Raw genomic sequence first — 25,475 nt, 5'->3', positions numbered from 1 at the left:
GTATATTTGCATTCTGTGGGGCAGGGCAGATTGATTCTTCTGAGCTCTTTATCTCGTATCTGCTTAAGACGGCAAATGTTAACGTTCTTGCTGGGGATGACTCTGAGGTGTTTGGGAGTGTGGGAAGAAGCACCGTACTGTAATTAGTATATCCAGAGCACAAGCCTCACACTTCAGCATTAATACGCTAGCGTAGAACCGGCGGTGGGTATATTGTACACCTTTGGAACACCAATGTTCTCCAGCCCCTTAGCAGTAAATGACGGGTTTGTGGCTCTACAATTTGATCCAGACGCCTCAGGCTCAGAACTATCAAATTCCAGCATATCGGTTGATAAGATTTGCTCCTAGCCACTGATGACAGCTGGCCTTCTTTACTCACTTCCCAGTCTGAGCCCAGATTCTGTCACTTGCATCTTTGGTGTGTTGGTGTCTGGCCTTCCTGGTCTCTGTGATTGTCTCTCTGGGTGTTTCCTCATCCAGAGGCTGTGACAGGCAAAATGGAGACCTGTGAATGTTTCCTGATACCAGCCTGCACAGTAGCTCAGCTTTTACTAATAGATTCACCAGACAATGCCTAGCCACTGCCCCCACCCATCCTTCATCTTCAATAGGAACGACTGTCTCCTTAAAGCCCGCAGATGCATTTGAGGCTTGTTTGTAAGCACCAGCACTCGCTTACTTTCCTTGCCAAGGTCACCTGATATTGCTTTGAGGAATTAAACCAGGCCGGTTGGCAAGGCCACAGCAAGACTGAGTGAGGCTTTGACAATTCTTATTGAGAGCAATCAGACTTTCTATCCCTTTATTAAAAGTGGCAATTGCTGGGATCAGTACAGTTGTAGTTGCCAGGATACAAGGGCATTTGTCAGGTATCCACACCAACTTTTTAACAGCCTGAGGGGGGAAAAAATACAAACATAGCTGTGGCTTCAGTCAATTGCCGAAGCCAGGCATAGCATCTCTCAGAAGGACCATGGCCCTGAAATTTTTCGGAGAGGCCCAAAAATGTTCTGCAGCAGTGAGGCCAACCTTGCCCAAATTTAAAGCATGAATAACAGAAGATAAAATATCGTGAGTACCAGCCACATTACCTGTCTCCTCTATTTTAAAATAATGTTTAAGTTGTCCATTAGCTCTTTCCTAAAAGAATGATTGGGCTGGAGCGATGGCTCAGGGGTTAAGAGCACCGTCTGCTCTTCCAAAGGTCCTGAGTTCAATTCCCAGCAACCATATGGTGGCTCACAACCAACTATAATGAGATCTGGTGTGCAGGTGTACATGCAGGCAGAACATTGTATAAATAATAAATAAATAAATAAATAAATAAATCTTTAAAAAAAAAATAAGAAAGAAAGAAAGAAAAGAATGACCCTGAGGGCTACTTGAAATACCCGTGGTATGGGTTATATCAAACTGTTGGTAAAATTCTAGAAGAGGCTTGGCAACGGTTGGTTTGCAGGAACATCATTGTTTTGTTTTGTTTTGTATCCCTCACCCCTTTTCCAGATAGGGGAACCGCAAAAATGAGCAATGAATAAGTAAGTGTCCACAGTGACACGAACATAGTTCAGCCTCCCAAAGCTAAGGACACGAGTAACATCCATGTGCCAAATATGATTGGCAACAATCCTTGGGGAGTTCCGGGGGGGGGGGGGAGGGGAATGGGTGGCCCAATTTTTAGGATGGTTTTTCTTTTTTTGTTGTTGTTGTTGTTGTTTGTTTGTTTTTTCAGGAGCCAAAGCCTGCTGTCCTGAATTGAGTTATATTCTAATATGTTACCATGTGTTGGGTTATTTGAGCCTTTTGTGGGTATACTCAGTATCCTGTGGCTGTGAGAAAGTTTAAAATGTTAATAGAGACCTACAAATGAGGAGACCATCTATGTACTGAAATAAATGGCTATTCTTTTTTTGTTGTTTTTGTTTTTGTTTTTTGAGACAAGGTTTCTCTGTGTAGCCTTGGTTATCCTGGACTCGCTTTGTAGACCAGGCTGGCCTCGAACTCACAGCGATCCGCCTGCCTCTGCCTCCCGAGTGCTGGGATTAAAGGCGTGTGCCACCACGCCCGGCTCCAAAAGAAGACATTTATTTTTTATTTTAAGTGTATGAGTGTTTTGCCTGCATGTATGTCTGTGCATTGTGTGTGCGTGCCTGGAACCCACAGAGGCCAGAAGAGGGCATGAGACAGTTGTGAGCTGCCATATGGGTGCTAAGAATCGAACCCAGGTCCTCTGGAAGAGCAGCAATACTCTTTAACCACTGAGCCATCTCTCCAGACCCCCTAAACGGCTGTTCTTTAGTGTCAAGGACTCTCGACATATGTGGACTGCTGTTGTTTCAGGGTAGAGACCCAACGTCCACTCAGCGTGACCAAAGTTCAGATTGAGAGTCTTACTGAGCTTGGAGAGAAACACTTCTCACAGAGCAACCTCGAATGCACATTACAGGGAGGATTGGTTTTTATTTTATTTATTTATTATTATGAATACAGTGCTTTGCCTGCAGGCCAGAAGAGGGCATTAAATCTCATTATAAATGGTTATGAGCCACCATATGGTTGCTGGAACTGAACGCAGGACCTCTGGAAGAGCAGTCAGTGCTCTTAACCTCTGAGCCATCTCTCCAGCTCAACAAGGTGGGTTTTTTAAAAAAACTAATTAATTTATTTACTCACTTTACATTCTCATCATAGCCCCTCCCTCCTCTCCTCACAGTCCCACCCACCCTTCCTCTTCCCCCCCCACCCCCCCTCCCCAGATCATCAAGTCAAATTAGGACTGCATAAGTCCTTTTCCCCCTGAGGCCTGGTGAGGCAACCCCACCAGGAAGGAGTGATCACAAAGCAGACAACAGAGTCCATATCAGGAGATAGCCCCGACTCCCCTTACTAGAGGACCCACATGGAGCCTGAGCTGCCCATCGGCTACATCTGGGTAGGGGACCTAGGTCCAGTGTATGCATGGTCCTTGGTTGGTGCTTCAGTCTCTACAAGCCGCTCTGGGCCCTGGTTAGTTGGCTCTGTTGGTCTTCTTGTGGTACGCCTGTCACCTCCAGAGCCTTCTGTCCTTCCCTCGACTTTCCCACAAAGACACCCTACACTTCCCCCCAATGATCAGCTGTGAGTCTCAGCGTCTGTTTCGATCTGCCGCTGGGTAGAGCCTCTCAGAGGACAGTTATGCGAAGCTTCTGTCTGCAAGCATAGCAGAATGTCGTTACTAGTGTCAGGGGTGGGCCTCAGATATGGCCTGGTGACCCCATGGCATCTCCATGTAGCATCTCAGCACTTCCAGTATTATAAACTACTGTGGAGTATTGATTGCCTCGGGATCTAGGGGCAAATACTGAAGGAGCGATTCAGCTAGACTCAACAGTCTCAAATACTTCTATTATTGTAGTTCATTCCTGAAGCAGCTGTGGTTGTCCTTGTCTTAGTAGATGTTTTCTTTGGCGTCTAATCATACCCAAGACGTAATTCCTGTTTGCCTTTAAATGAGTTTTTTTCTGACACCACGAGAACTGCTCTTCAGCCAGTGCCTCCCAAGCAGGTCTCTAAATACTTGTGATAGTGTAACAGGGTAAAGGTTTCTCTGCCTTGTCTCAGCTGAAGCCATCTTGGTTTAAACCGAAACTGCGCCCTCCCCTTCCCCCCTCCCCTTTTCTACCCTGCTCTGGAAACTCCCGTGGAAAAGCCCGAAACCCTGTCCTAGGAAGTCAGGGTGGAGTTGCCCCAGCTAACTGCGAGCTTTTGGCTTTTGTTAAACAGCTTGCTTGCTTGCTTTACTTCCCCCTGCAACTGCCAACCAGGATATAGTTTTTCTGTGTTCTTTGTCTCTACACCCCAGAGTCAAGGACTTCCTTGAGGAAATATTTCTGGAGCAACCTTTGAGCTACGCTCTTTTGCCTCCTCTGTATACAGTCCTCATATGCTCTGGGACCAGTGGAAGGGTTGCCCTCGAGGGAAGCTAAAATGTCTCTAAGAAAAATGTAGGGCATCCAGAAAGACCTAAAAGAGGAGAGAAAGCAAGTCTCCACATTCTCCTGTACACAGTTCAGTGGGTCTTGGCAGGTTCTAACCAACACCCGTTGTCATAGTTTCATGCAGGGTGCTGAACTGGGCTCGGTAGGCAGAGGATGAAGTCAGCATTTAACGGGGAAGTAACACTTTCACCTGTCACCTTAGGCCCCAAGTTGCCCAAGTGACTGATGTTCAACAGAAACAGCAATGCTGGAGCTTCCACAAGACTCATCTTCAAGTTGTAGTCTAGAGCCATAGTAACAAACACACTTCGGTACTGCCACAAGCCACACACATGTAAGCCAAGGAAATAAAATAGAGGTCCCAGAAATAACCCACACAGTTACAGCCATCTAAGTTGTGACAAAGCCATATATTGGTACGTTCAAGAGGCAGAGGCAGGTGGATTTCTGTGAGTTGGAGGCCAGCCAATTACAGGACAGCTAAGAGAAACCCTGTCTCAACAACAACAACAACAAAAACAACAACAGTAATAATAATGGGAGAAGAAGAGGAGGAGGAGAAGGAGGAAGAAGAAGAAGACGACAAAGAAGAAGAAAACGGCCTTTTAAATAAATGGCACTGGGAAAGCTGGATCTCCATATAGAGGGAAATGACACTAGGTCTACCTCTCACCCTGTTTGTTTGTTCTTGTTTTTCTTAAACCCATTTCAAAATTATTCAAAGCCTTAATGTTAAGACAAACAACTTTGGTGAACACACAACAGAAGCCCTTGAAAAGACACCCACGGGCAAGGCTTTCTGAAGAAGAGTCCACTAGTGCTGGAAATAATCTCAAAAACTGACACAAACACAGTATTAATACACGTTATATTAATTGTATTATTAATAGATGAGCTAAAGCCTTCAAAAAACAAATCATCCTATCCAGCTAATAAATGAGTTAATAAACTAAATAGCTTTCTCAGATGGGGAAGTATGAATGATCGATAAATACTCTTTGTTTTCTTTTTTTTAATGATAAATATTCTTAAACATTTTCAGTATGCTTAATCTTCAGGGAAGTGAAACTTAAAACTGTTCTGAGGTCCCATGTCACCCCAGTCAGAGCGGCTGCTGCTGACCACGCAGCTCTTAAGGGAAGCAACTGAGTCATAGAGAAGAAAAGGTACCTAACTTTATCTAGAAAGCTGCCTGCCTAAGCATTAAACTCAGTTACGAGTGGCTAAGAACAAAGAGGAAGTAGGCTGGTCCTGTGGCTCATAGATAGATAGATAGATAGATAGATAGATAGATAGATAGATAGATAGATAGATAGATGATTGATAGATAGATAAATGATAAATATAGATAGATAGATTTATTGATAGATTATAGACCGATAGATAGGTGATACATAGAGAGATAGATAGATAGGTAAATAGGTCAAAGATAGAGAGATAAATAGAAACATACATATATAGCAGTAGATGAATAGATGCTGATGATAGATGAAATAATATAACAGACACAAAATAATTAATGCTGTTTCCTTTCCCACCTGTTGACTTAGTATGTGTCTTAGAGTTTTATTGCTGTGAAGAGACACCATGACCAAGGCAACTCTTACACACACACACAAAAACAAACAAATAAATAAGCAAAACAAAAACAAAAAACATTTCATTGGGGTTGGCTTACAGTCCAGAGTTTTAGTCCATTATCGTCCTGGTGGGAAACGTGGCAGCATGCAGGTAGCATGAAGATACTGCAGAAGGAGCTGAGAGTTCTACATACAGATCTCCGGCAGTAGGAAGATACAGTGTGCCACTGGATCCGGCTCAAGCTTCTGAGGCCTCAAAGCCTGTTTCCCCCTAGTGAAGCACTTCCTCCAACAAGGCCACGCCCACTCCAACAAGGCTACACCTCCAAAGATGCCACTCCCGGTTGGCCATTAGGGTCCATTTTTATTCAAACCACTAAAGAACATATTTGTTTTTTGTTCCCGTTTTGCTGAACGTGGCAACTTGGGGGCTTACACTACCTGTGTTTAACTTATCACATGACTTACATGCCACTTCACGGATGATGCACAGGCATTGCAATAGGCTCACATTTCCCCTTCCGTCTTTTGTGCCGTAATTATCACACAATCTTAAATATTTACCTTTAAATTGTGTGTGTGGTTGTGTGCATGTGAGTGCAGGTGCTCACTCACCAAGGTCAGAGGCAACGAGTCCCCAAATTTCCACCAGCCTTTTAACATTTCATGTGACAAAAATCTGCTGGTGATGCTGGGCGGTGGTGGTACATGCCTTTAATCCCAGCACTTGGGAGGCAGAGGCAGGTAGATCTCGGTGAGTTCGAGGCCAGGTTGGTCTACAATGAGAGTTCCAGGACAGCCAGGGCTACACAGAGAAACCCTGTCTCTAAAAAATAAAAATAAAAAAATAAAAATCTGCTGGTGACAAAGCCCCTGTTGAATCTGTTTGTTTTGACAGGAAAGGACATCACTATATTCTATCCACTAGGTGAAACACGTGTGTGTGTGTGTGTGTGTGTGTGTGTGTGTGTGTGTGTGTGTGCGTGTGTGTGCGCCTCTGGGTGTGTGTGTGTCTGTGTGTGTGTCTGTGTGCGTGTGTCTGTGTGTGTCTGTGTGTCTGTGTGTGTGTATCTGTGTGTCTGTGTGTACCTGTGTGTGTGTCTGTGTGTGTATGTCTGTGTGTGTGTGTCTCTGTGTGTGTCTCTGTGTGTGTCTCTGTGTGTCTGTGTGTGTGTGTGTCTGTGTGTGTCTGTGTGTGTTTGTGTGTGTGTGTGTCAGTGTGTGTGTGTGTTTATTGAATTCTAAGTTGACAATCTTTTTTTCTTTCAACACTGCATAATCTGGAAAATAAGAATTTTAAAGAAAAAAGAATATAGTGGTATAAAAATATACTGAAATGGGAGGTTTGAAACCATGGAAAAACAGGTTATGAACTAGAATACACATCGTGACGTCATCTGTGTTACCCATATGTAGTAGGTGTCCATGCATTAGGTACACACAACATATAAAGATCTGCAAGTATGAGGGGTTAACAGGGATCAATTTTCACCCCTGAGGCCAGGGGCTGAGATCCCGAAAAAATCTTCGCTCTCACTCTCCTTCCCCGGGACCAGCGTCAATCTCTGTTCGCTCCCCAGGCTTTCCACAGCAGAGACTAGCCTGTCTGAAGGCTCAGAAGGCCCACAGAAGGCTATAAATCACTGGGCTAGGCCTGCAGCGAGGAGCCCTGCCCAAAGCCAAGGATGGGGGCTTAGCTGAAGAGAGAAGGCCAGCCAGACGGTCCAATCCAGCATGAACCAACAGTGAACTCAACCTGGCAGCGTGCCAAAACCACGCATCAGACTAGAAAATCCGAGCAGTTTCGTTTTCCTCAAAAGCTAGAAGGGTTGACGCAAACACCTTGTGACCACCGCCAAACCCACTCTGGAATCCGGGCTGCTCTCCTGAGCCCCACAGGCGAGTGACCAATCCACAAGTGGACCACCACCGACCACAGCTCTGCAGCATTTGGGCGGGAAGCTGAGTTCTGTTTCCAAGGCGGCCAGGGGAAGGAGACCGAGAGAACTTCTCAAGAGTCTTTTCCCGCGGATTGGAAAAGGTGGGAGCCAGTGCGACTTTTGAGGGGACCAGGGGTGGATGGTTGGTGGTTGTAAGAGGGTCTGGGGACAAGCTTTTCTCCTTTTGAGTGCGTTTTATCTTGTCTTGTGTAATTCATATAGGCGTGTGAATAGATTCGATAAATTGGTTGATTGGTTGATAAATAGATGGGTCCTTGACGGAGGAATGAAAGTGACAGAAGGCGGAGACCAACAGGGAAACTAAAAACAGCAGGGACAATCCGAAATAATCGGATATATTGGAGTTTCCAATATATCCAAAATTTGGAATTATTAAAAATTTAACTTATTAAACACATTCTGAGTTTCAAGTTTCCCGGTAGTTAGTAAGCTTCCTACTGATCTCTTTCGGTGGCTTGGGCGGGGTGGAGAGGAGGAGGCTGGGGAGGAGCCGACCATTGGAAAGGAAAAGGCGGGATCTCAATACCGCCTAGGTGCTGGGACCCGGAGCGCGCACAGGACCTGTGTGACCGGCCGGCCTGCCGGCTCCGATTCTTCGCGGATTGCTTAGAGACCCTCAGCTCCCCTTTCACCCCCACCGAGTTCTACCCCCTCCAGATCCGGACTTGGTGGCCAGCGCAGCCCAGAAGCCCGAGGTGACATCTGTGTGTCTCTCCTGCCTGAGGGTCAGATATTTTATCAGACTCAGCAGCTAGTTCCTTTTAAAGTGGGTGCCGAGGACTCGATGGGCATATGAGGGGTGATCCGGGTGGGTGGGAGCCTGATCAGGCCAGCATAGGGGAAGCAGGGGGTGGGGGATGGGCAGAGGAGTGAGGGACAGGAGGGGGGGGCGGTATCGCTCGCTTGCACGCACGCAGCACAGGTGGCGCTCAGCAGCAGGTGCAAACTAGATTCAAAAAGTGCAAACCTCAGGCCCCAAGGTGCAGTTTTTAAAATAGAAATGTTTTTGGAGAGTTGGCAGATGCAACCGAGCAGCCCCTCTTAATCCTTAACTGAGGAGCAAAGAGGCAGAAATGGAATAGTTACTGTCTAACCCGGAGTTTATCCGCTTGGAGCTATCAGAAAAGAGCCAAGGACCCTATGATTTCAGTTTCCCAAATGTCGCTTGCTCTACAGCCCATTTCCTTTCTGTTCCGGTTCTGTCCTAAGATAGCCAGTCCCAGTTTGTTTTGTCCAGTGTACTGCTCCAGCCCAGCTAGAGTTGTGTGTGTGTCCTCACTCTTACTTTGGACACACGTCGGTCAGAGGCCTGTTTGGTTGTGTACAGGAGACAATGACTGCTTTTCTTCAGCTCTCGTGGAAGGATGCCATTTATAATAGACCGTTGTCCCACAAGCCCCTCCGTGTCATCCCTTCTCACTTACTGTTGGGAGGCATTTTGCCTAACAAACTCTACTACAGCTTTAGTCTGTGTCATATGACATTTTTAAGATATATATATATACATATATATATATATATATTTTTTTTTTTTTTTTTAACCTTCCTAAAAACTCAACTATCTGGAGCAGGAAAGATGGCTCAGCAGTGAAGAACATGTCTTGTTCCTGCAAAAGACCCAGGTTCAATTCCCAACACCCACATGGCAGTGAGCAACCATCATAACTTTGGTCCCAGGGGATCTGATGCCCTTCTCTGACCTCCACAGGCAGGTGGTGTACAGGCATACTTACATGCAAAACATTCATATGCCACTGAGCCATCTCTCCAAGCCCATTGTCTTTAAGCTTTTTATGCAAATACTATCATAATGTACATGCCTAGCTATAAAATTCCTCTTTCCAGTCATTATAATGTTTTATAAATGCATGGGTGTTGGATGCATGAAGGCATGTCATAGTGATGGAGAAAGGCGCGCACACACACACACACACGAGGGATTGTTTAATCCGCAGGCATGTCTGTGAGTGATTATGTGGGTTAAGTTAACTGAGGTGAGAAGAGCCATCCTAAAGGAGGTGGCACCATTTCCAGGGAGTGGTTCCTAGACTGACTAAACAGGAGCAAGCTAGCGCAGGTCAGATATCTTCCTGCCTGATTACACCGTGACCCAGCTGTGTAAACTCCAGCTGCCTTCACTTCCTGACGGAGGAGTGGAGGGGGGAGGGGGAGGTAGGGGCCTGGAGTGGGAGGGTGGGTATTAGAGGGGTGGGAGAGGGGGAGACAGGGGGAGTCGGGAGTGGGGGAGTAATCTGTACTTCTCATGTCAAGCCTTTGTCTTCCTAAATTGCTCTTGTCAGGGTATCTTACCACAGCAGCTGAAAGTTAGCTAAGACATGCAGTTCACTCGTTTTTTTCATCATGAGCACTTCCTTTCTCCCCCACATTGCTGTGAGATTTCTCCAGTTGTCCTTTGCTCTGTTTCACTACACTTCTCCAGAGTGTGGCTCTGCGGCTCTGCGTTAGAAGGGGGAATGCATTAGAAGACTCTCTCGCCTGCCCGCCTCCCCACAGCTATAACCTGACCTCACTCAGGCCAGCGGTTGGCTTTTCTCCTCTTCTCCATCTTCTGCCAGATTCTGGACCACAGTCTTCTTCAAACCTTGACTCTCAGGTCACTGAGCCTCCTGCTCTGTCTTTAAGCTCTCACTTCCTTGTTGGCTCTCTCTCTCTCATCCACGGTAAATATTGTTAAAAAAAGATATATTTATTTATTATTATGTACACAGTATTCTGCCTGCATGTACCCCTGCAGGCCAGAAGAGGGCATCAGATCACCTTATAGATGGGTGTGAACCACCATGTGGTTGCTGGGAATTGAACTCAGGACCTCTGGAAGAGCAGCCAGTGCTCTTAACCTCTGAGCCACCTCTCCAGCCCTAATTTTCACATCTTTAAAAAAAAAAAAAAAAAAGAGAACCGTTGACTTTTCTTCCTTTCTGTATATTTCATTACCTATTTTTGTTTTGTTTTCTGTAAGTTTATCTAGTGACTTTTTTTTTGTACCTGGTATTCATTGTTCAACCCATTGTGGAAATTAATACAGTTTTGCTTACTGGACATCTATTGGCCAAAGCATCTGGGTGTCTTTTCAAAGTCACCAGTTATGTCATTTCACGAAACACTCCACCCCCACTTTTTTTTTTTTTCTTCCAAGATAGGGTTTCTCTGTGGAGCCTTGGCTATCCTGGACTCGCTTTGCAGGCCAGACTGGCCTGGAACTCAGAGATTCTCCTTTTTCTGCCTCCCCAGTGCCATCGCTGCCTGACATTTTACTATATCATATAATAAAACTTTCTGCTCTCATCTTTCAGCTCACGTAGCTGAAAAAACTCAGCAGGTGGCCTTGTGTTCCATGCCCCATACCATATTCCTTCCGTTTTTCTCCTACCTCTGGCTTTTCATGTCCTTTTTGACACTTCCTTACAGTATATTCTTTATTTATCCCCTAACTCGCTAGAAATAATGTTCCAACTTGCTGTTGGGACTCCGGGTGAGAGTGGCATAGGAGAATGGGGAGATAGAAGGACACAGAGGGTCCAGGAACCCTGCAAGAAGACCATCAAGGCTGGCAGATCTGGAACCCAGGGGGCCCTGCACAAATTGCTGTACCAACCAAGGACAATGCATGAAGTCAACCTAGACCCCCTATTCAGATCTAGCCAATGGACAGTGCATTCTCCACAATTGTGTGGACAGTAGGGACTGACTCTGACATGAACTCTGGTGCCCCCTATTTGACCATTTTCCCTTGGCAGGGAGGCCTGGTAACACTCAAAGGAAGGGGAAGCAGGCTATCAGATGAGACCTGTGACCCTATCGTAGGGGAGGAAGTCCCCTCCTGTCACAGGCCTAGGGGAGGGGAATTGGGTGAAGGGGGGGGACAGGAAGATACAAGTGAGGGGATAACAATCGGGATGTAATCTGAATAAGTTATTTTTTAAAAAACTTAAAAAGATTGATGAGATATGCATTCAAATAAAATACATTACTAAAATTAAAAAGAAAAAGAAATATGTTCCAAGCTGTGCTATTGTACACGTTTGCATTACTTGATCCCTCTTGCTCTTGTACCTCAATGCTGATGGCTTCACCCTGACAATCCTGGTGAATAGATGACATCATCTCCTCCTGAGAGTATTATCAAAACAGTTTAATAGCCAAATTAGTTCAGACACTGTTTTAATGTGGTTTTCCTCCTATAACCCATATCCATGTGATGGTAAATTGTCTATTATCCCCTCAAAACAGTTTCTAAAGAGAAAAGAATATCTTTATCTTACTCGATATTTTGTTGCTTTGACAGGATATATTTGGCTTATATGAAATATTTTTAATAAGTAGATGAATAAATTGTGTGCTATGGGGGAAATTAAGATTTTAGTAAAAGTAACACAAATGTTTGGATTGTTTGCCTGTAGGATCAGTGTGGAGATGAATCCCTCCTTGGAGGTGATCCCATCTCACCCAGACTTAGTCATCTATGTAGGAGAAGTGACTCTTGGAGAAGAAAATCGAAAGAAAATGGACAAAAGGAAGAGAACAGAGGAGAACAAAAGAATTATGCAGGCTGCTTGTGCTCTGTTAAACTCTGGAGGAGGAGTTATTGAGATGCAGAAAGCTGACAAGAGTGAGCATCCTGTGGAGATGGGACTGGACTTGGAACAGTCTTTGAGGGAGCTTGGTCCATCTTCTAATCTGCATGCTTTCTTAGAGACCAAGCAACGAGGCAACCGGTTTTACATTTTTGTTAAATCTTGGAGCTGCGGCCCTGAAGAAGGTTTTACCAAGCCTCGAATTTGCAGCGTAAGCTCTTCATTGTACAGTAGAGGCTTAACATCTAAACTTCTCATGGATTCAAGAGCTGCATTTGAATTTCTGGAAGACAAGAAGAGGAACGCCAAATATAATCCGACTGATGACGGAGCACCACATGCTAAAATTCCCAGGGTTATGTCTGGGGGCAGCCCTGAATCAAATCCTGCTTTTGAAATTTTCCAAAGTGAGAAACTTGAATATGGTCAAAGCTTGCTTTTTCCTGAAACTACATCCATAGAGTTTAAACAATTCTCTACAAAACATGCCCAAGAGTATATAAAAAATGTGACAGCAGAGTACATCTCCGCATTCGCAAACACACACGGAGGCTATCTTTTCATTGGAGTGGAAGATAAGAGTAAAAGAGTCCTGGGATGCCCAAAAGACCACGTGGACCGCGACTCCTTGAAAACAGTGGCAAATGAAGCAATATCCAAGTTGCCAGTTTTCCATTTTTCTTCATGTAAAGGAAAGTTGTCTTACGAGACCAGAGTCATAGATGTGTTTCGAGAGGGACATTTGTATGGTTATCTTTGTGTGATCAAAGTAGAGCCGTTCTGCTGTGCAGTGTTCTCCGGAGCTCCCGTTTCATTCATGGTAGACAAGGCGAAAGGCGTGTACAGCCTGAGCACCGAGGAATGGGTAGGCATGCTGATGGACTTTGGCCCAGGTAAGAGGCAAGAGTCCTTCCTTCTCTGTCCTTTCTGCCTCTTTTGAGTTCCTCTGAATCCTTCCCACTCTGAAAACCTGAGTTCATTACACGCACTGAGGCTGGCTTTCTCTGAACCCTTGTGCTTGTTGCTGTTGTATTGAGACATGGTTTCTCTGTGTAGCCATAGCTATCCCTGGAACTTGTTCCATAGACCAGGCTAGCCTCGAACTCACAGAGATCTGCCTGCCAAGGACTGGGATTAAAGGCATGGGCCATCACCAATGGCATATATTGTTTTTTGTTTTGTTTTGTTTTGTTTTGTATCCTGCTACTGAAAGGGGTTTGTGGCAAGAGGATCTTGTGCCAAGGTCAAAGTCTGAAGCAGGAGAAGAAATGATAGGTCTGTATTACTTAGGAAAGGAAAGGTTAAATCGGTTAAAACCTTGGAGGAATGTTGAAACACCTCCTCTGCCTTTTCTATCTCCAGGGCTTGAGTATCTCGGGACATGTTTTCTCTATGGTTTAATTGTGCACACCGTGTGCTGGGGGCTGAAGAAAAGGTAGAAGCCGTTTCCCACCTGGGGTCCCAGGGGTCCCTGATTTAGAGGTGAAGGATCCTATTTCGTGGTAGGGGAGGGACTCAGCAAGGATACACAGTCTTGAGATCTGTCTGGCCATTTTTTTTTTAAGTTTATTTTATGTGCATTGGTATGTAGGTGTCAGATGCCTTGGAACTGGAGTTACAGACAGTTGTGAGCTGCCATGTGGGTGCTGGGAATTGAACCCAGGTCCTTTGGAAGAGCAGACAGTACTCTTAACCACTGAGCCATCTCTCCAGCCTCTCTCTGGCCATTCTTTACAATCGTCTTCAGTCTGGTCGTAGAGGAAGCAGGCAGGTGAAGCGTCATTCTTCCGGAACCGGGAACAAGGTGGTGGCTCTCAGCATCCTCTGAGACTTAAGGAAGCAGAGCCCTGTTAGGGTTGATATGTAGGATGGGCTGTTGTCTTAAGGTGGAAGAATATAAGTGAAAGGGCTTGAAGTGGGTTAGGTGAATCCAACAAGAGAGACCCTCGAGCTTAGTGGCTGTGGAGGTTACAAGAGTTACCTTAAAAGGGTCCTTCAGTTTAGGAGCACAGGGTGAAGGTCATTGGTCCAGAGGGGGAGGAAAGGACAAGATCCTCAATGTGGAATTGGGACAGACAGGAGTTGGCGTATGGCCAGGGTAGGTGGTGATCAGTAAAGTTCCTTAAGAGAGAGTGGAGATGACAGAGTAAGGGATCCGACACTAGGGCATAGCCCGCTTTTCAAAGCCCCTTGTATAAAAAGGAACTGTCTTCTATGCGCTGGGTATAAGTGGCCCAAGGCAATGTGTCCTCCTGTAGGTCTGAGAGACGGGACAGTAGTTCTTCTAAGGATTCAACTCAAGAACGAGATGGGGCGTGGTCTGTGTTTGGTCGGGGAAGAAAATTTGAGATGGCGGAAGGGTGAGCTTGATTCAAAAGTAGGTGTGGCATCTCTTACTGGTGCCACCCGGAGAGAGAGCGTGGGAGGGAGGTGGAGTTTGTAAGCCTTTATACATCAGGGGGTGGGGCAGGTTGTGGAAGGAGACCCAAAGGTTAGGTTTTTGGATTCACAGACGAGGGCCTTAGCAACTGCTAAAGCGCAGATGCAGGGTACCCATCCGTCAGTGATAAGGTCTAATTTTTTTTTTTTTAATATATAGGCCGTGGATGCCAAGGAACTGTAATTATAGGACAGTATCAGCCATGATGTAGGTGCTGGGAATTGAACCTGGGTCCTCTGAGAGAGCAGGCAGTGTTTTTAACCTCTGAGACTTCTCTCCGTCCTCTTATTAGTTGCTTAGAGGCTTGCAATGTGATCTACTTTGGAGGAAGATCTCTGGGCTTCTGGGAATAGTATGTATTCCGCAGCTGTTAAGTGGAACATTCTGTAGATGGCTGGGACATTCATCGCATCTCTTTACCTGTTGATGACATTGCCACTCACCATTATTGTATCTTGACCTATCTGTCCCTTAGTGTCTGGTAGTGTTTTAGGAAATCCAATGCACTAACATACAGTGCATATGTATTTATTTACTGTTGGCTGGGCCAGCACTTTATATCGAGGCCATGGCTACTAGACCCTCAGCTTTATACCACACTGGGCAGGCTTCCACCCGTTATGCCTTCCCTTGCTTTATTTTATTTTATTTTTAATGCACGAATGTTTCCAGGCGTGAATGTATTTGCACCAGGTGCTTTCCAGGTCTGAGGAGACCAAAAGAGGGCACTGGATCCTCAGAACTGCAGTTATAAACGGTTGTGAGCCACCATGTGGTGCTGGGAAGCAAACCCTGGACCTCTACAAGATCAGCCAGTGCTCTTGACCTCTGAGCCATCTCTCCATTCCCAACCGTCACTTTCTGTCCAGCCTCCTGCTACCTAAACTACTTGGCATGTCAGCGTCTTGTCCTTCCTTGCCCATGCTTATCGTTCACAGCTATCTCCTACCCTGGAACTGTGGCAGGCTGACACCAGGGTCCCTGATTTGACATTGTTGCTTACTATCAGGACACCAGGGTAGCTCAGTACTGACCAATGCGTTCACTATCAAGTTGGCGCCCAGTGAATTGACGGAGTGAACCTCCTGTCCATTGCTTACCCATGATGTCAGAGGGGTCTCTCTTCCCTAGAACCTCCAATTGGACTGGAAAATTTTGAGGACTGTGCTTTTGTCATGTGGGTAGGGCTTCCGGTCTGTTCACCGGGGCTGCTCATATCATCTTCTGGATCTTGGGGTTCCTGACGTCCTTCCAATTTTCCCCTTTTGGAATACAGCCTATGCTTTCTTACTCTGACTCTTTCCATTCCCTGTGTCACACAGAGGCAGCTCCCAATCAGCAGTCTTCCCTCAGTGACCTGTCTCAAAACTTTGAATGCCAGCTGAATCTATCCAACAGCCCTCCACGCTGCAGACCAGTGTACTCTAAGAAAGGACTGGAACATAAAGTCGATCTGCAAAAGCGTTTATTTCCAGGTATGAACAGCTAGCTTTTCCACTGAGAGAAATGATACCTTTGGTTAAAAAGAAGTCAGTGACCACTGACAGAATTCTGCCTAAAAACAGGCAAGTTTGGATGCAGATAGAGTTGACAGCCAAATTCTGCTAAGACAGGGTAAGCAAGTCCTCAATAGTTTCTGCCTCACAAATATGTCTGTCAGATATATCAGACCAGAAGGCCACAGATGATGCTCCAACATTATAGAGAGTTATGGGTGACTTTTCAGGCCACAAGCTGTCTCTGTCTTTTTTTTTTCCCCCAGTTTGGAAGCTGCTAATCTGCACTTCCTGTTTACTCAGGTAGTTAATTTTATTCCTCCTCAAGTCTCTGATGGGGTTGAAAACCAAATAGCTTAATTTCACAATTAAGCTTAGTTGTTTAGAAGTTAAGATGTTTTTAGGTATAGATAGATGTTTTAAGTTGATAGAGATGAGATAGGATAGATATTGATTTACATTCAGAATTTTAGACTCACCAAGATAGGAAAATGTTTTCTTCAAGGTTGCCAAAACACAATGAATGTAACACTAATATATAATTCCTGGTTGTTTCGTAGTTTTTCTGGTTCTATGTAATTTATCTTATATAAGTATAATAATATAAATGTAAGCCGGGCATGGTGGCGCACATCTTTAATCCCACCATTCAGGAGGTAGAGGCAGGTAAATTGCAGTGAGTTTGCAGTCAGCCTGGTTTACTGTCTTGAAAAACAAATACAATATATATATATGTAAAAAAATTTAAATATCAATTTAAAAAAAGAGAAATCAATGAGATTGGCTTCTGCAACACCCAGCTTATGAAGGGACCATGCTACAAATCTCTTGGGATGAGGTCCAGGGACCCTTGAAGTCATCTAGCATAGGACTAGCAAAACCTGATAGTTGAATATGCAGAGGCCAATGTCCCCTCTGACAATTTAGCGTGTACACTTGGGGCAGCTTCTTAAGGAGTTCTGGCCCTGGTCCTGGAACTCACTGCACCAATGCAGTCATCGCCGAGGCCTTAACATGGAAGCACGGTGACATAGTTGTCACCTTTAGTCAGCTTTTAAGGATGAAGGAAAGAACATAAGCATTCACATGGCAGATAGGGGGCACTGGGGAGCCATTTGTAATTTGTCTTGAAGGGAGGTAGTGAAGCAGAGTCCCCAGAGTCTAATCTTGGTACAAAATAATACTTTCACACCATGGGTAATGTTAGATTGTAGAATGTTTTGTCTTAAAAAAAAATCCTACTTAGAAAAGATCCAGGTTTCTGAAGGAAGGAAATGCTTCATTAATGTCACACATTGAACATACATGAGATCTATTAATCAACTCTGATACAGACACATCATGTACATGGTATAAACATGTATTAATTGCCCTGGTAATTAATGTGTCAGGATGGCGTTAGGTCCATTCTCAAAGTTAACTTACTTTGAGCTATTTCTACTTATTAGCTTACCAAAATTGTTTTTAAACTTTCCACAAAGGAATCTGATGCAGGAGTGACTGCATAGATTTATTCCCCCCACCCCTGGCGCCCGATGTGGGGCCCGATGGGTTCCACAATCCCTAATGATATGAGGAAAGATTCAGTATTCCACGGGATAAAAATGTTGTTTCAGGGTATTGGCAAAATTGCAACTGCTGTTGCAAAACTCTTTCCTACATTATACTTAGAGGGAATTCTTTGTTTTCTCATTGTCCTTTTATTACAATATTTCGTGCTTAGAAGGATTAAAAGACAGGCTAATGACATAGAAAAGCCGGAAGGGTCAGTAAGTTCTATCCTTTTGAAAAAGATTACAGATTTGACTGGACAGATAGAAAGGCTGAGGTATAAAAATAAAGGGATGGGAAAACGGATAGAATTTTTGGCATTTGGTAGTGATAAAGGACAAAAAATAGAGAGACCGAAAAGCCAAAAAAATCAGAAAGAGTCAATAAGCTCTATCCTTTTGGAAAGAATTACTGACTTGACTGAACAAATAGACAAAATACAAAAAAAAGTGAAAGGGCTGGAAAAACAAAAGGCACCTTTGGTCAAAAAGGGGGGAAGGAAGGGAGGATACAGGATTGTAGAATAAAAGGTAGATTATTGAATCTACTAACTTAAAAAATTCTACATTGGTATTGTAGATTGATGAAAATTTAAGACTTTTGATTGACGGAAATTTAAGACTTCAACTTTTGCTTCACATTGATATGAACTTAAATTGTATATTCCATTCATTTTTGCCTTATGTATTGTATGTTATATGTTGACAAAATATTGTATATTGTATGTCAGAAATTTACGTTCTTTTTGTTCAATGTTTATTTGATGTATTATTCATGTACCACTAATGTCTTATAAAAAACTGTTTGGAATCATCGGGGATAAAAGTTGGTATTTAGTTACGTAGAAATCCTATTAGATACTCACTTTGTTATAGAGCAGGTTTGTTTAATAGCTTGTCTATGTCTTCAAAGGAATAGATTGATAACTGTAAGAATAGATAGATTTGCTCTTCAAACTCTTCAGAGATCCACAAAATATGGCATTTAATGATGAGGGCTTTCCTGACAGAGAGAGACATCCGCTCCTGGCCGCCTCTCCATTTGCATCATTAAAGATGGGGGCTTCAAGAGACGCTGGTGACAAAATGGTCACTAGACGGAAAAACTGCTCTGCTACTGCTCTTATCTCTACGGCTGATGACAGGCTGACTGTCTACAACGATCAACAATGATGCTGGAAAGATGACTGTCCAGCTTTAAAGAAAATAGATGGACCAGACCGTCGGATTTCCTGCTTCAAAAAGCAGTTCGTTGGATGTTTTGGGCCGATAAGGCTAAAGACTGATTGCCCCAATAAAAGAGAGAATTCGGTGACTATCCAGGCAGTCTGCTCTCTCTGTACCCTACAACTTGGAAGTTGCCTGCCAGCACTTCCTTTATTAGATAGATTTTCCTTCTTGGGTCTCTAATAAGATTAAAGACTAGATAACCACAGTGTTACTAGAAGCTTTAGTAGATTAATAATTACAATTTCTCATAAAAGAAAAGGACTCTCTTTGGTAGGATAGTGGTATACTTTCCCTTAGGTTAACAAGTATAAAAGGACTTTGTTATGTTCTTGATTCCTGATGAGTATGTATATATGTATATATGTGTATATAGTTCTTAATTTTTTAAAGAGAAGGATGAGGTGTGAAAAAGATTAAGCTTTGTCACAGGTGGAAACAGTCTTGGCGGGCTTTACCCTTGGGGCACACCATGAATACCTTGTGAGAGACTGTTTGGAGCCTTCCTGGGCTTAAAATTCAGGAAGCCTACCTAGGAACCCCACCGTGGCTATTGTTTTCCTAATTGACCCTCGAAGGGAGAAGGGACTGCCCTTTGCATATGACTAGAAAGGTGGGGGAGAAAAAAACAAGAGGAAAAAGGAGTGAAGGAGGAGGCGCGGAGAGAGAGGAAGGGACCGGACCAGCTCGTGGGACATAAACACCTAAGGACCCGTCCTGCCAAAGGATTCCAGGAGGTTTATTCTTCTATCCCTTTAACCTTTTTTTCCTTCTTGTGTGTGTTAGTTGGGTTGTATAATAAAGTTTAATTGTTAACCAACACACCCCCCTTTTTTTCTTTTTTTGGTTATTTTTTGTTATTTTTGTTGTTGTTTGAGACAGGGTTTCTCTGTGTAGCCTTGGCTGTCCTGGACTCCCCTTATAGACAAGGCTGGCCTTGAACTCACAGCGATCCACCTGCCTCTGCCTCCTGAGTGCTAGGATCAAAGGTGTGCGCCACCACACCGGCTTTTTTTTTTCAATTCTTTAGGTGCAATAAATTCCATTTTGGTTGGCCCAGACCTCTCTGTAAGATAATGGCAAAGCAACATCATTCCATCAGCTCGGTGGGTTATGACTCAAGGTGGATGTATACAGATGGACTTCTCTAAACTACCTCTTGTATTATACATAGGGGCTTAGCATTCCTTTTTATTTTTATATAAATGTATAATGTTTTATAAATTTAATTTTTACTGAGAATAGAGTTTTTTTTTTTCGCCAGGTGTGGTGACACACACTTTTAATCCCAGCACTTAAGAGGCAGAGGCAGGCGGATCTCTGTGAGTTCAAGGCCAGCCTGGTGTACAAATCGAGTTCCAGGACAGCCAGGGCTACACACAGAGAAGCCTGTCAAGAGACAGAGATGGAGACAGAGACAGAGACAGAAAGACAGACAAAGACAGAGAGAGACAGAGACAGAGAATAGAGTTTTTCATACAATATATTCTAATTACGGTTTCCCCAACTCCTCACAGATCCTCCCTACCCATCAAATCCACACCCTTTTATCCTCTTTCTCTCATTAGAAAACAGGCAACTAAACAAACAAACCAGGAAAAAAAAAGAACCAAAGAAAAAGAACAAGAAACACATACAGAGCATGCATGCGCACGCATGCGTACTCGCGCGCGCACGCGCGCGCGCGCACACACACACACGCGCGCGCACACACACACACATCCATCCCATAAGAACACAAAATCAGAAACCATAATAAGTAAGCAAAAGACCTGTAAGGCTATATATATATTATATATAGTATATATATGTCTCCAGATAAAGCATATGAGACAAAAAAAAAAAACTTCCAAAAAAATGCCATTGCGTTTGCTATATATTGGCCGTCTACTTAATTCTCCACTTAAACAGAATATGTGAGTCGTTCAAAGGAATACAAACATTTGTTTGAAATCTTATCTATTCTTTTCCTGTCCAGTGTCACCAGGACGCTTGCGCTACACTCCTGAATCGCTGTGGACGGAGCTGCGCTCACAGTACGAGAGACTAGAGGACTTAATAAGCCAGCAAGTGCACCCTCTCTCCTGTGGGGTGCTGATCATCTCGAGAAGCTGGGCTGTGGACCTGGACTTGGAAGAGAAGCCGGGGGTCATCTGTGATGCTCTGCTGATTGCAGAGAAGAGCGCCCCCATCCTCTACACCATCCTTGAGAAGCAGGAAGAGTGGGGACAGGGCTACTGCACCCGTATTGCCTTTACCCTGAAGCAGAAGCTAGTGACCACCGGTGGCTACACTGGCAGGCTGTGTGTCCTGACCAGGGTTCTCTGCCTGAGTCCTGAGAACAGTGCCGAGACCCATCGGGAGTCAGTGGCTCCTATTGATTACCCAAGCTCCTATAACCTTGCGAACACCCAGGCACTGGAAGCCTTGCTGCAGGCTCTTGTGATTGTCTTGCTCACTTTCAGGTCTTTCTTGAGTGACCAGCTCGGGTGTGAAATTTTGAATCTTCTCACAGCCCAACAGTATGAGATACTCTCAAAAAGTCTCCGCAGAACCAGAAAACTGTTTGTGCATGGCTTGCCGGGCTCAGGGAAGACGATCATGGCCATAAAAATCATGGAAAAGATCAGAAACACATTCCACTGTGGAGCAAATAGAATTCTCTACATCTGTGAAAATCAACGTTTGAGGGACTTCATCCAGTAAGTGTTTGGATTGTACGTCTGTGTGTTACCAATCTGGGTTTGAATTTGTCTGTTATGATACCATGATTCTTGAGAATTAGACAGTAAAATGACCCATGACTACAATGCAACAGCATATGAAACAGTTAGAGAAAAAGATAATGTCCTTTTCACTGTTACAGGGCAAAATCTCTCTGCCAGGCGGTGACACGGACAACCTTCATGAGAAAGCACTTCAAGACAGAGATGATCCAACACATCATTGTTGATGAGGCCCAGAATTTCCGCACCGAGGATGGGGACTGGTATGAGAAAGCAGAGAGAATCACTCAGAGACAGAGAGATTGTCCTGGAATTCTCTGGATCTTTCTGGACTATTTTCAGACCAGTCACTTGCAAAAGAGTGGCCTCCCACGGTTCTCGCGGCAAGATCCAAAGGAAGAGCTGACAAAAGTGGTACGCAATGCAGATAAAATAGCTGCGTTCCTACAGAAAATAATGCAAGAAATCAGAAATAACCCTCCAATCAGCATCCCCCCTGCGTCCCTGGAGATGGTCGATGAATTTAGCTGGTCTCAAGGTGTATCCGGCAGGTGTGAACTTAGGTACTTGAGTTTGGAAGAGATGGTGAGCTATGTAGCAGATAAGTGTGATTTTTTCTTGAGTAATGGCTATTCTCCCCGCGATATTGCAGTGCTTTTTAGCACAGACAGGGAAAAAGAAGGCTCTAAAAGTAAATTCCAGAGAGAAATAAGAAAGAAAAGAGAGCCTAGTATGGACGATGCGGCCGTCTGTACTTCTGACATGTTTGACAGCATCCGTCGGTTCTCCGGCCTGGAAAGAAGCATTGTGTTTGGTATTGATCCCTATGCAGTTGAGCTGCCCATTTTCCACAACCTACTGCTCTGTCTGGCTTCCAGAGCAAAGAAACATCTGTATATATTGTTTAATGCTGATCGTAGGTACGAGATCCCACCACATTATGAGCAAGACATGGATGCGTTTTAATATTTTAAAGCTTAGGCATTTTTTTTTCTATGACAAACTCCCAGCCAGGTACTGTTTAAACCAGGCTGCCTAGCCTACAGCCTGGCACGTAGCTAGCCCTTTACCTCCCAGCTCTGTAGACCCATCTTGTTTTCTCCTTTTCCTACTTGAATCTTCTACTTCTGCCTATGTCTGTGCCTGCCCGGAAGTCCTGCTTTAGAACTTCTTGTCCCAGATATTGAGCACCCAGCTCTTTATTATAACTAATCAGCATCCATACAGCACTGATCTAACTCTTAGGCAGTAAAGGCTGGGTGACCTTCATCTTCTGGGCTTACAAAATACAAGACAGGTGATGGTCCATAAAAAAAAAATGCAATACTAAAATCTGGCTAGCCCTTAGCTCTCTGTCAGTTCAGCAATCAACAATTGAATATACAGAGGCACACAGAAATACAATGTATTCCAACATGCTGCAGTAGAGAGAGAATCTCATCAAGATGCTAAGCCTTCATTTCCGAAGGAGCAGAGGGGTTCAGCCTTCTTGGAAAAGACTGACACCAGTTAGCTCAATCCAGTTCTTTCTTTTTTTTTCTTCCTTTTCTTTTATTTATTTATTTTTTTCTTTTTTCTTTTGGCTTTTTGAGACAGGATTTCTCTGGGTAGCCTTGACCGTCCTAGACTCCCTTTGTAGACCAGACTGGCCTTGAAATCACAAAGATCTGCCTGCCTCTGCCTCCAGAGTGCTGACATTAAAAGCGTGTGCCACCACACCTGGTCAGTTATTTCATTCGAACATTATACAAGGCTAATTGGGGCTGGGAAAGGTTGTAACTACCAAAGTTAGCTTGCCCTTGCTGCCGGAGAGAACAGACAGCCCACATAATTCTTAGTCCCTTTTCACCATGACTAGATACAGTCAAAAGTAAGAACTCCAGGTTTGTCAGGAGTGTCTTAGCACCAAGGTCTGTGTACACACAAGCTCCAGCATAGCACCTAGTACAGACTTTCCAGGAAACATTTTTTTCCAAGACCCAAGCAGTCTCGAAACAATTTCTCAGCCTCTGCTGATTAATCCAAAGCAAGCAAAGGTTTTGCCGAAACATTTCACTCAAAGCCAGACACAAGAGATTTTACTATACATTTCACTCAAAGCTTTACTTTACGTTTCATTACATCTTCCCTCTTTCTGTTTTTAATCAGATCTGTTAGGGATAACAACTTGTTGTAACCTGCTTACGCTCCATAGCCCCTCCCCTGAGACCTACTTTATTTAGTTCCTAACATGACTGTAGCTCCTCTGTTAACACCAGCTCTTAGCCTATCAGAAGCCATTTGGACTCCAAGTCTCCATTTTGATTATAAGGTGAAATTAAGTTCAAGTTCTCAGGACCCATGTGCCTAAAACCAGGAAGGTTCAATGCTTTGCTGCTTAGAATAAAACAATAGATGCTAAATACATGTTCTGCTTGAGTTAAAGATAAGTAATGTTCTATTAGTGTTATGGCTGCAACATCCTGCCCCGTTCTTTACTCCCAGAGAGCTGAAACGCCCCCAAGAGCTCTCCTACCCTAAATCCCAGCCAACAGCTTAAAATGCTGGTTGCCTGATTATTACCTGGTTAGTTTTTCTTTCTAAAAGCCCGCCTTAGAAGCAGATCAGTGTCACAGTCTGATTCCCAGGTTCTGACCCTATCCCTGACTGGTCAGTTCTTGTTACCAATGTCACAGTCTAAATTTACAGGCTATGACTCTGACCGATCAGTTCTTGTTCAGCATTCAAATAAACTTCCGTCAATCTGAGTCTGGTGTTTCAGTGGTCAATATGCGGCTGTTCCTGAACCCTAGCAAACTATGTTGGAGATTATGATGCTATACAGTAAATATGGCCTCTTGTCTCTTTAGCGGTCTAACAGTTTTATTCAAATAAATCAGCATATATTTTTAAAGGTTTTATTTTATATTTCACTACAGTACATCCTGAAGTCTTCTCATCATTTTTAGTCCCCGGAGATGCAACTCAGTAGCAGAGTGCTTGAACAGGATGCATGAGGTTCTTCTGGGTTCAGGTTCAAATCACCAATGACAGGAAAGCAAAATCTAGCTGAGGTCCTTCAGTATAGAGGGATTTTAACGTAGAGCACAGCTGTTCTGACAAGAGGTCACATCCAAAGGCCTTCTAGGTCTATGTGATCCATTTGGAATTCAAACATGACTTTAATCCAGGAGGCAGAGGTAAGCAGATCTGAGTTCAAGGCCAGCCTAGTATAGAGCAAGTGTCAGGTAAAGAACAGCTCAGGTCCAGGCATGGTGGTCCCCGCCTTTAATCCCAAACAATGAAAGTAAAGTTAGTTTGTAGAAGGGAGCACCCATGGTTGAGAATGATGTTTAATTGAGTGGCAGGAAAAAAATAACAAATCAGAAGATTTGGCAGATTAGGATACGCCCAACTCTCATGAGAAGAAAGAGGAAAGGGAAGCTACTTAAGAGGAAGCAGTTTTACTAGGACAGTAATAGAGAGACAAGCTGCAGAGAGAGAACAAAGGTGAAGCCTGAATGCGCCAGAGAATGAGAAGGAGCCAGAAGAGTAGAGCAGATTGCTAGAGTTAACTTGAGGCCAAGCAGAGCAATTCAGGGACTGAGAGAGAAGCCAGATTGAGTAAGTCAGCTGGGAGAGGAGTTTGAGCCAGAACAGCTGAGTTGAACCAGCCAGCCCAGAGCTCAGTAAGAACAAGAAAGAGTTTATTAAGCAGTAAGTCTCAGAGGCTGGAAACATGCAAGGCCTAGGTTAGATTGTACGGAGGTTAGAAGCTTCCAGGACCAGGCCTAGGTTAGCAGACAGAGGCAGTGAGCCTCCCAGACAACAACTGAAGCAGGTGAGGGAAAGATCCTTTTATATTTCAGGAAAGGACATCACAAAGATAAAATAGACAACAAAACTTTTAGAAAATGTAGGAAAAGAAGATTGCCAATGAA

The 25,475-nt window shown here is 44.1% G+C and overlaps 1 protein-coding gene across 5 annotated transcripts; it reads left to right on the top strand.

Annotated features, from left to right (window-relative positions):
- Window positions 1-7,346: 7,346 nt before the first annotated feature.
- SLFN11 (schlafen family member 11) lies at window positions 7,347-24,302 on the top strand. Of its 5 annotated transcripts, none has more exons than XM_084751047.1 (5): window positions 7,347-7,601; window positions 11,943-13,009; window positions 15,879-16,031; window positions 20,808-21,531; window positions 21,696-24,302. In XM_084751047.1, the coding sequence occupies exons 2-5, from the start codon at window positions 11,956-11,958 to the stop codon at window positions 22,519-22,521; spliced, it is 2,757 nt and encodes a 918-aa protein (XP_084607173.1). In that variant the 5' UTR covers window positions 7,347-7,601; window positions 11,943-11,955; the 3' UTR covers window positions 22,522-24,302. The 5 variants fall into 5 exon arrangements, with proteins under 5 accessions (XP_084607173.1, XP_084607175.1, XP_084607176.1 ...); XM_084751049.1 differs by lacking the exon at window positions 7,347-7,601 and adding an exon at window positions 8,028-8,216; XM_084751050.1 differs by lacking the exon at window positions 7,347-7,601 and adding an exon at window positions 8,028-8,246.
- The last annotated feature ends 1,173 nt before the right edge of the window (window positions 24,303-25,475 follow it).

Source organism: Acomys minous (genome assembly GCF_964271855.1).
Source record: "Acomys minous genome assembly, chromosome: 12".
Classification (NCBI taxonomy): Eukaryota; Metazoa; Chordata; class Mammalia; order Rodentia; family Muridae; genus Acomys; species Acomys minous.
This window is presented reverse-complemented; position numbering and strand designations above follow the sequence as displayed.

Excerpts from the sequence above, each read along its gene's own strand:
- SLFN11 (XM_084751047.1), top strand. The coding sequence starts at position 11,956 with ATGAATCCCTCCTTGGAGGTGATCCCATCTCACCCAGACTTAGTCATC. Across the intron at positions 16,032-20,807 it reads GCAAAAGCGTTTATTTCCAG|TGTCACCAGGACGCTTGCGC; the intron begins GTATGAACAGCT and ends TTTCCTGTCCAG. Across the intron at positions 21,532-21,695 it reads CGTTTGAGGGACTTCATCCA|GGCAAAATCTCTCTGCCAGG; the intron begins GTAAGTGTTTGG and ends TCACTGTTACAG.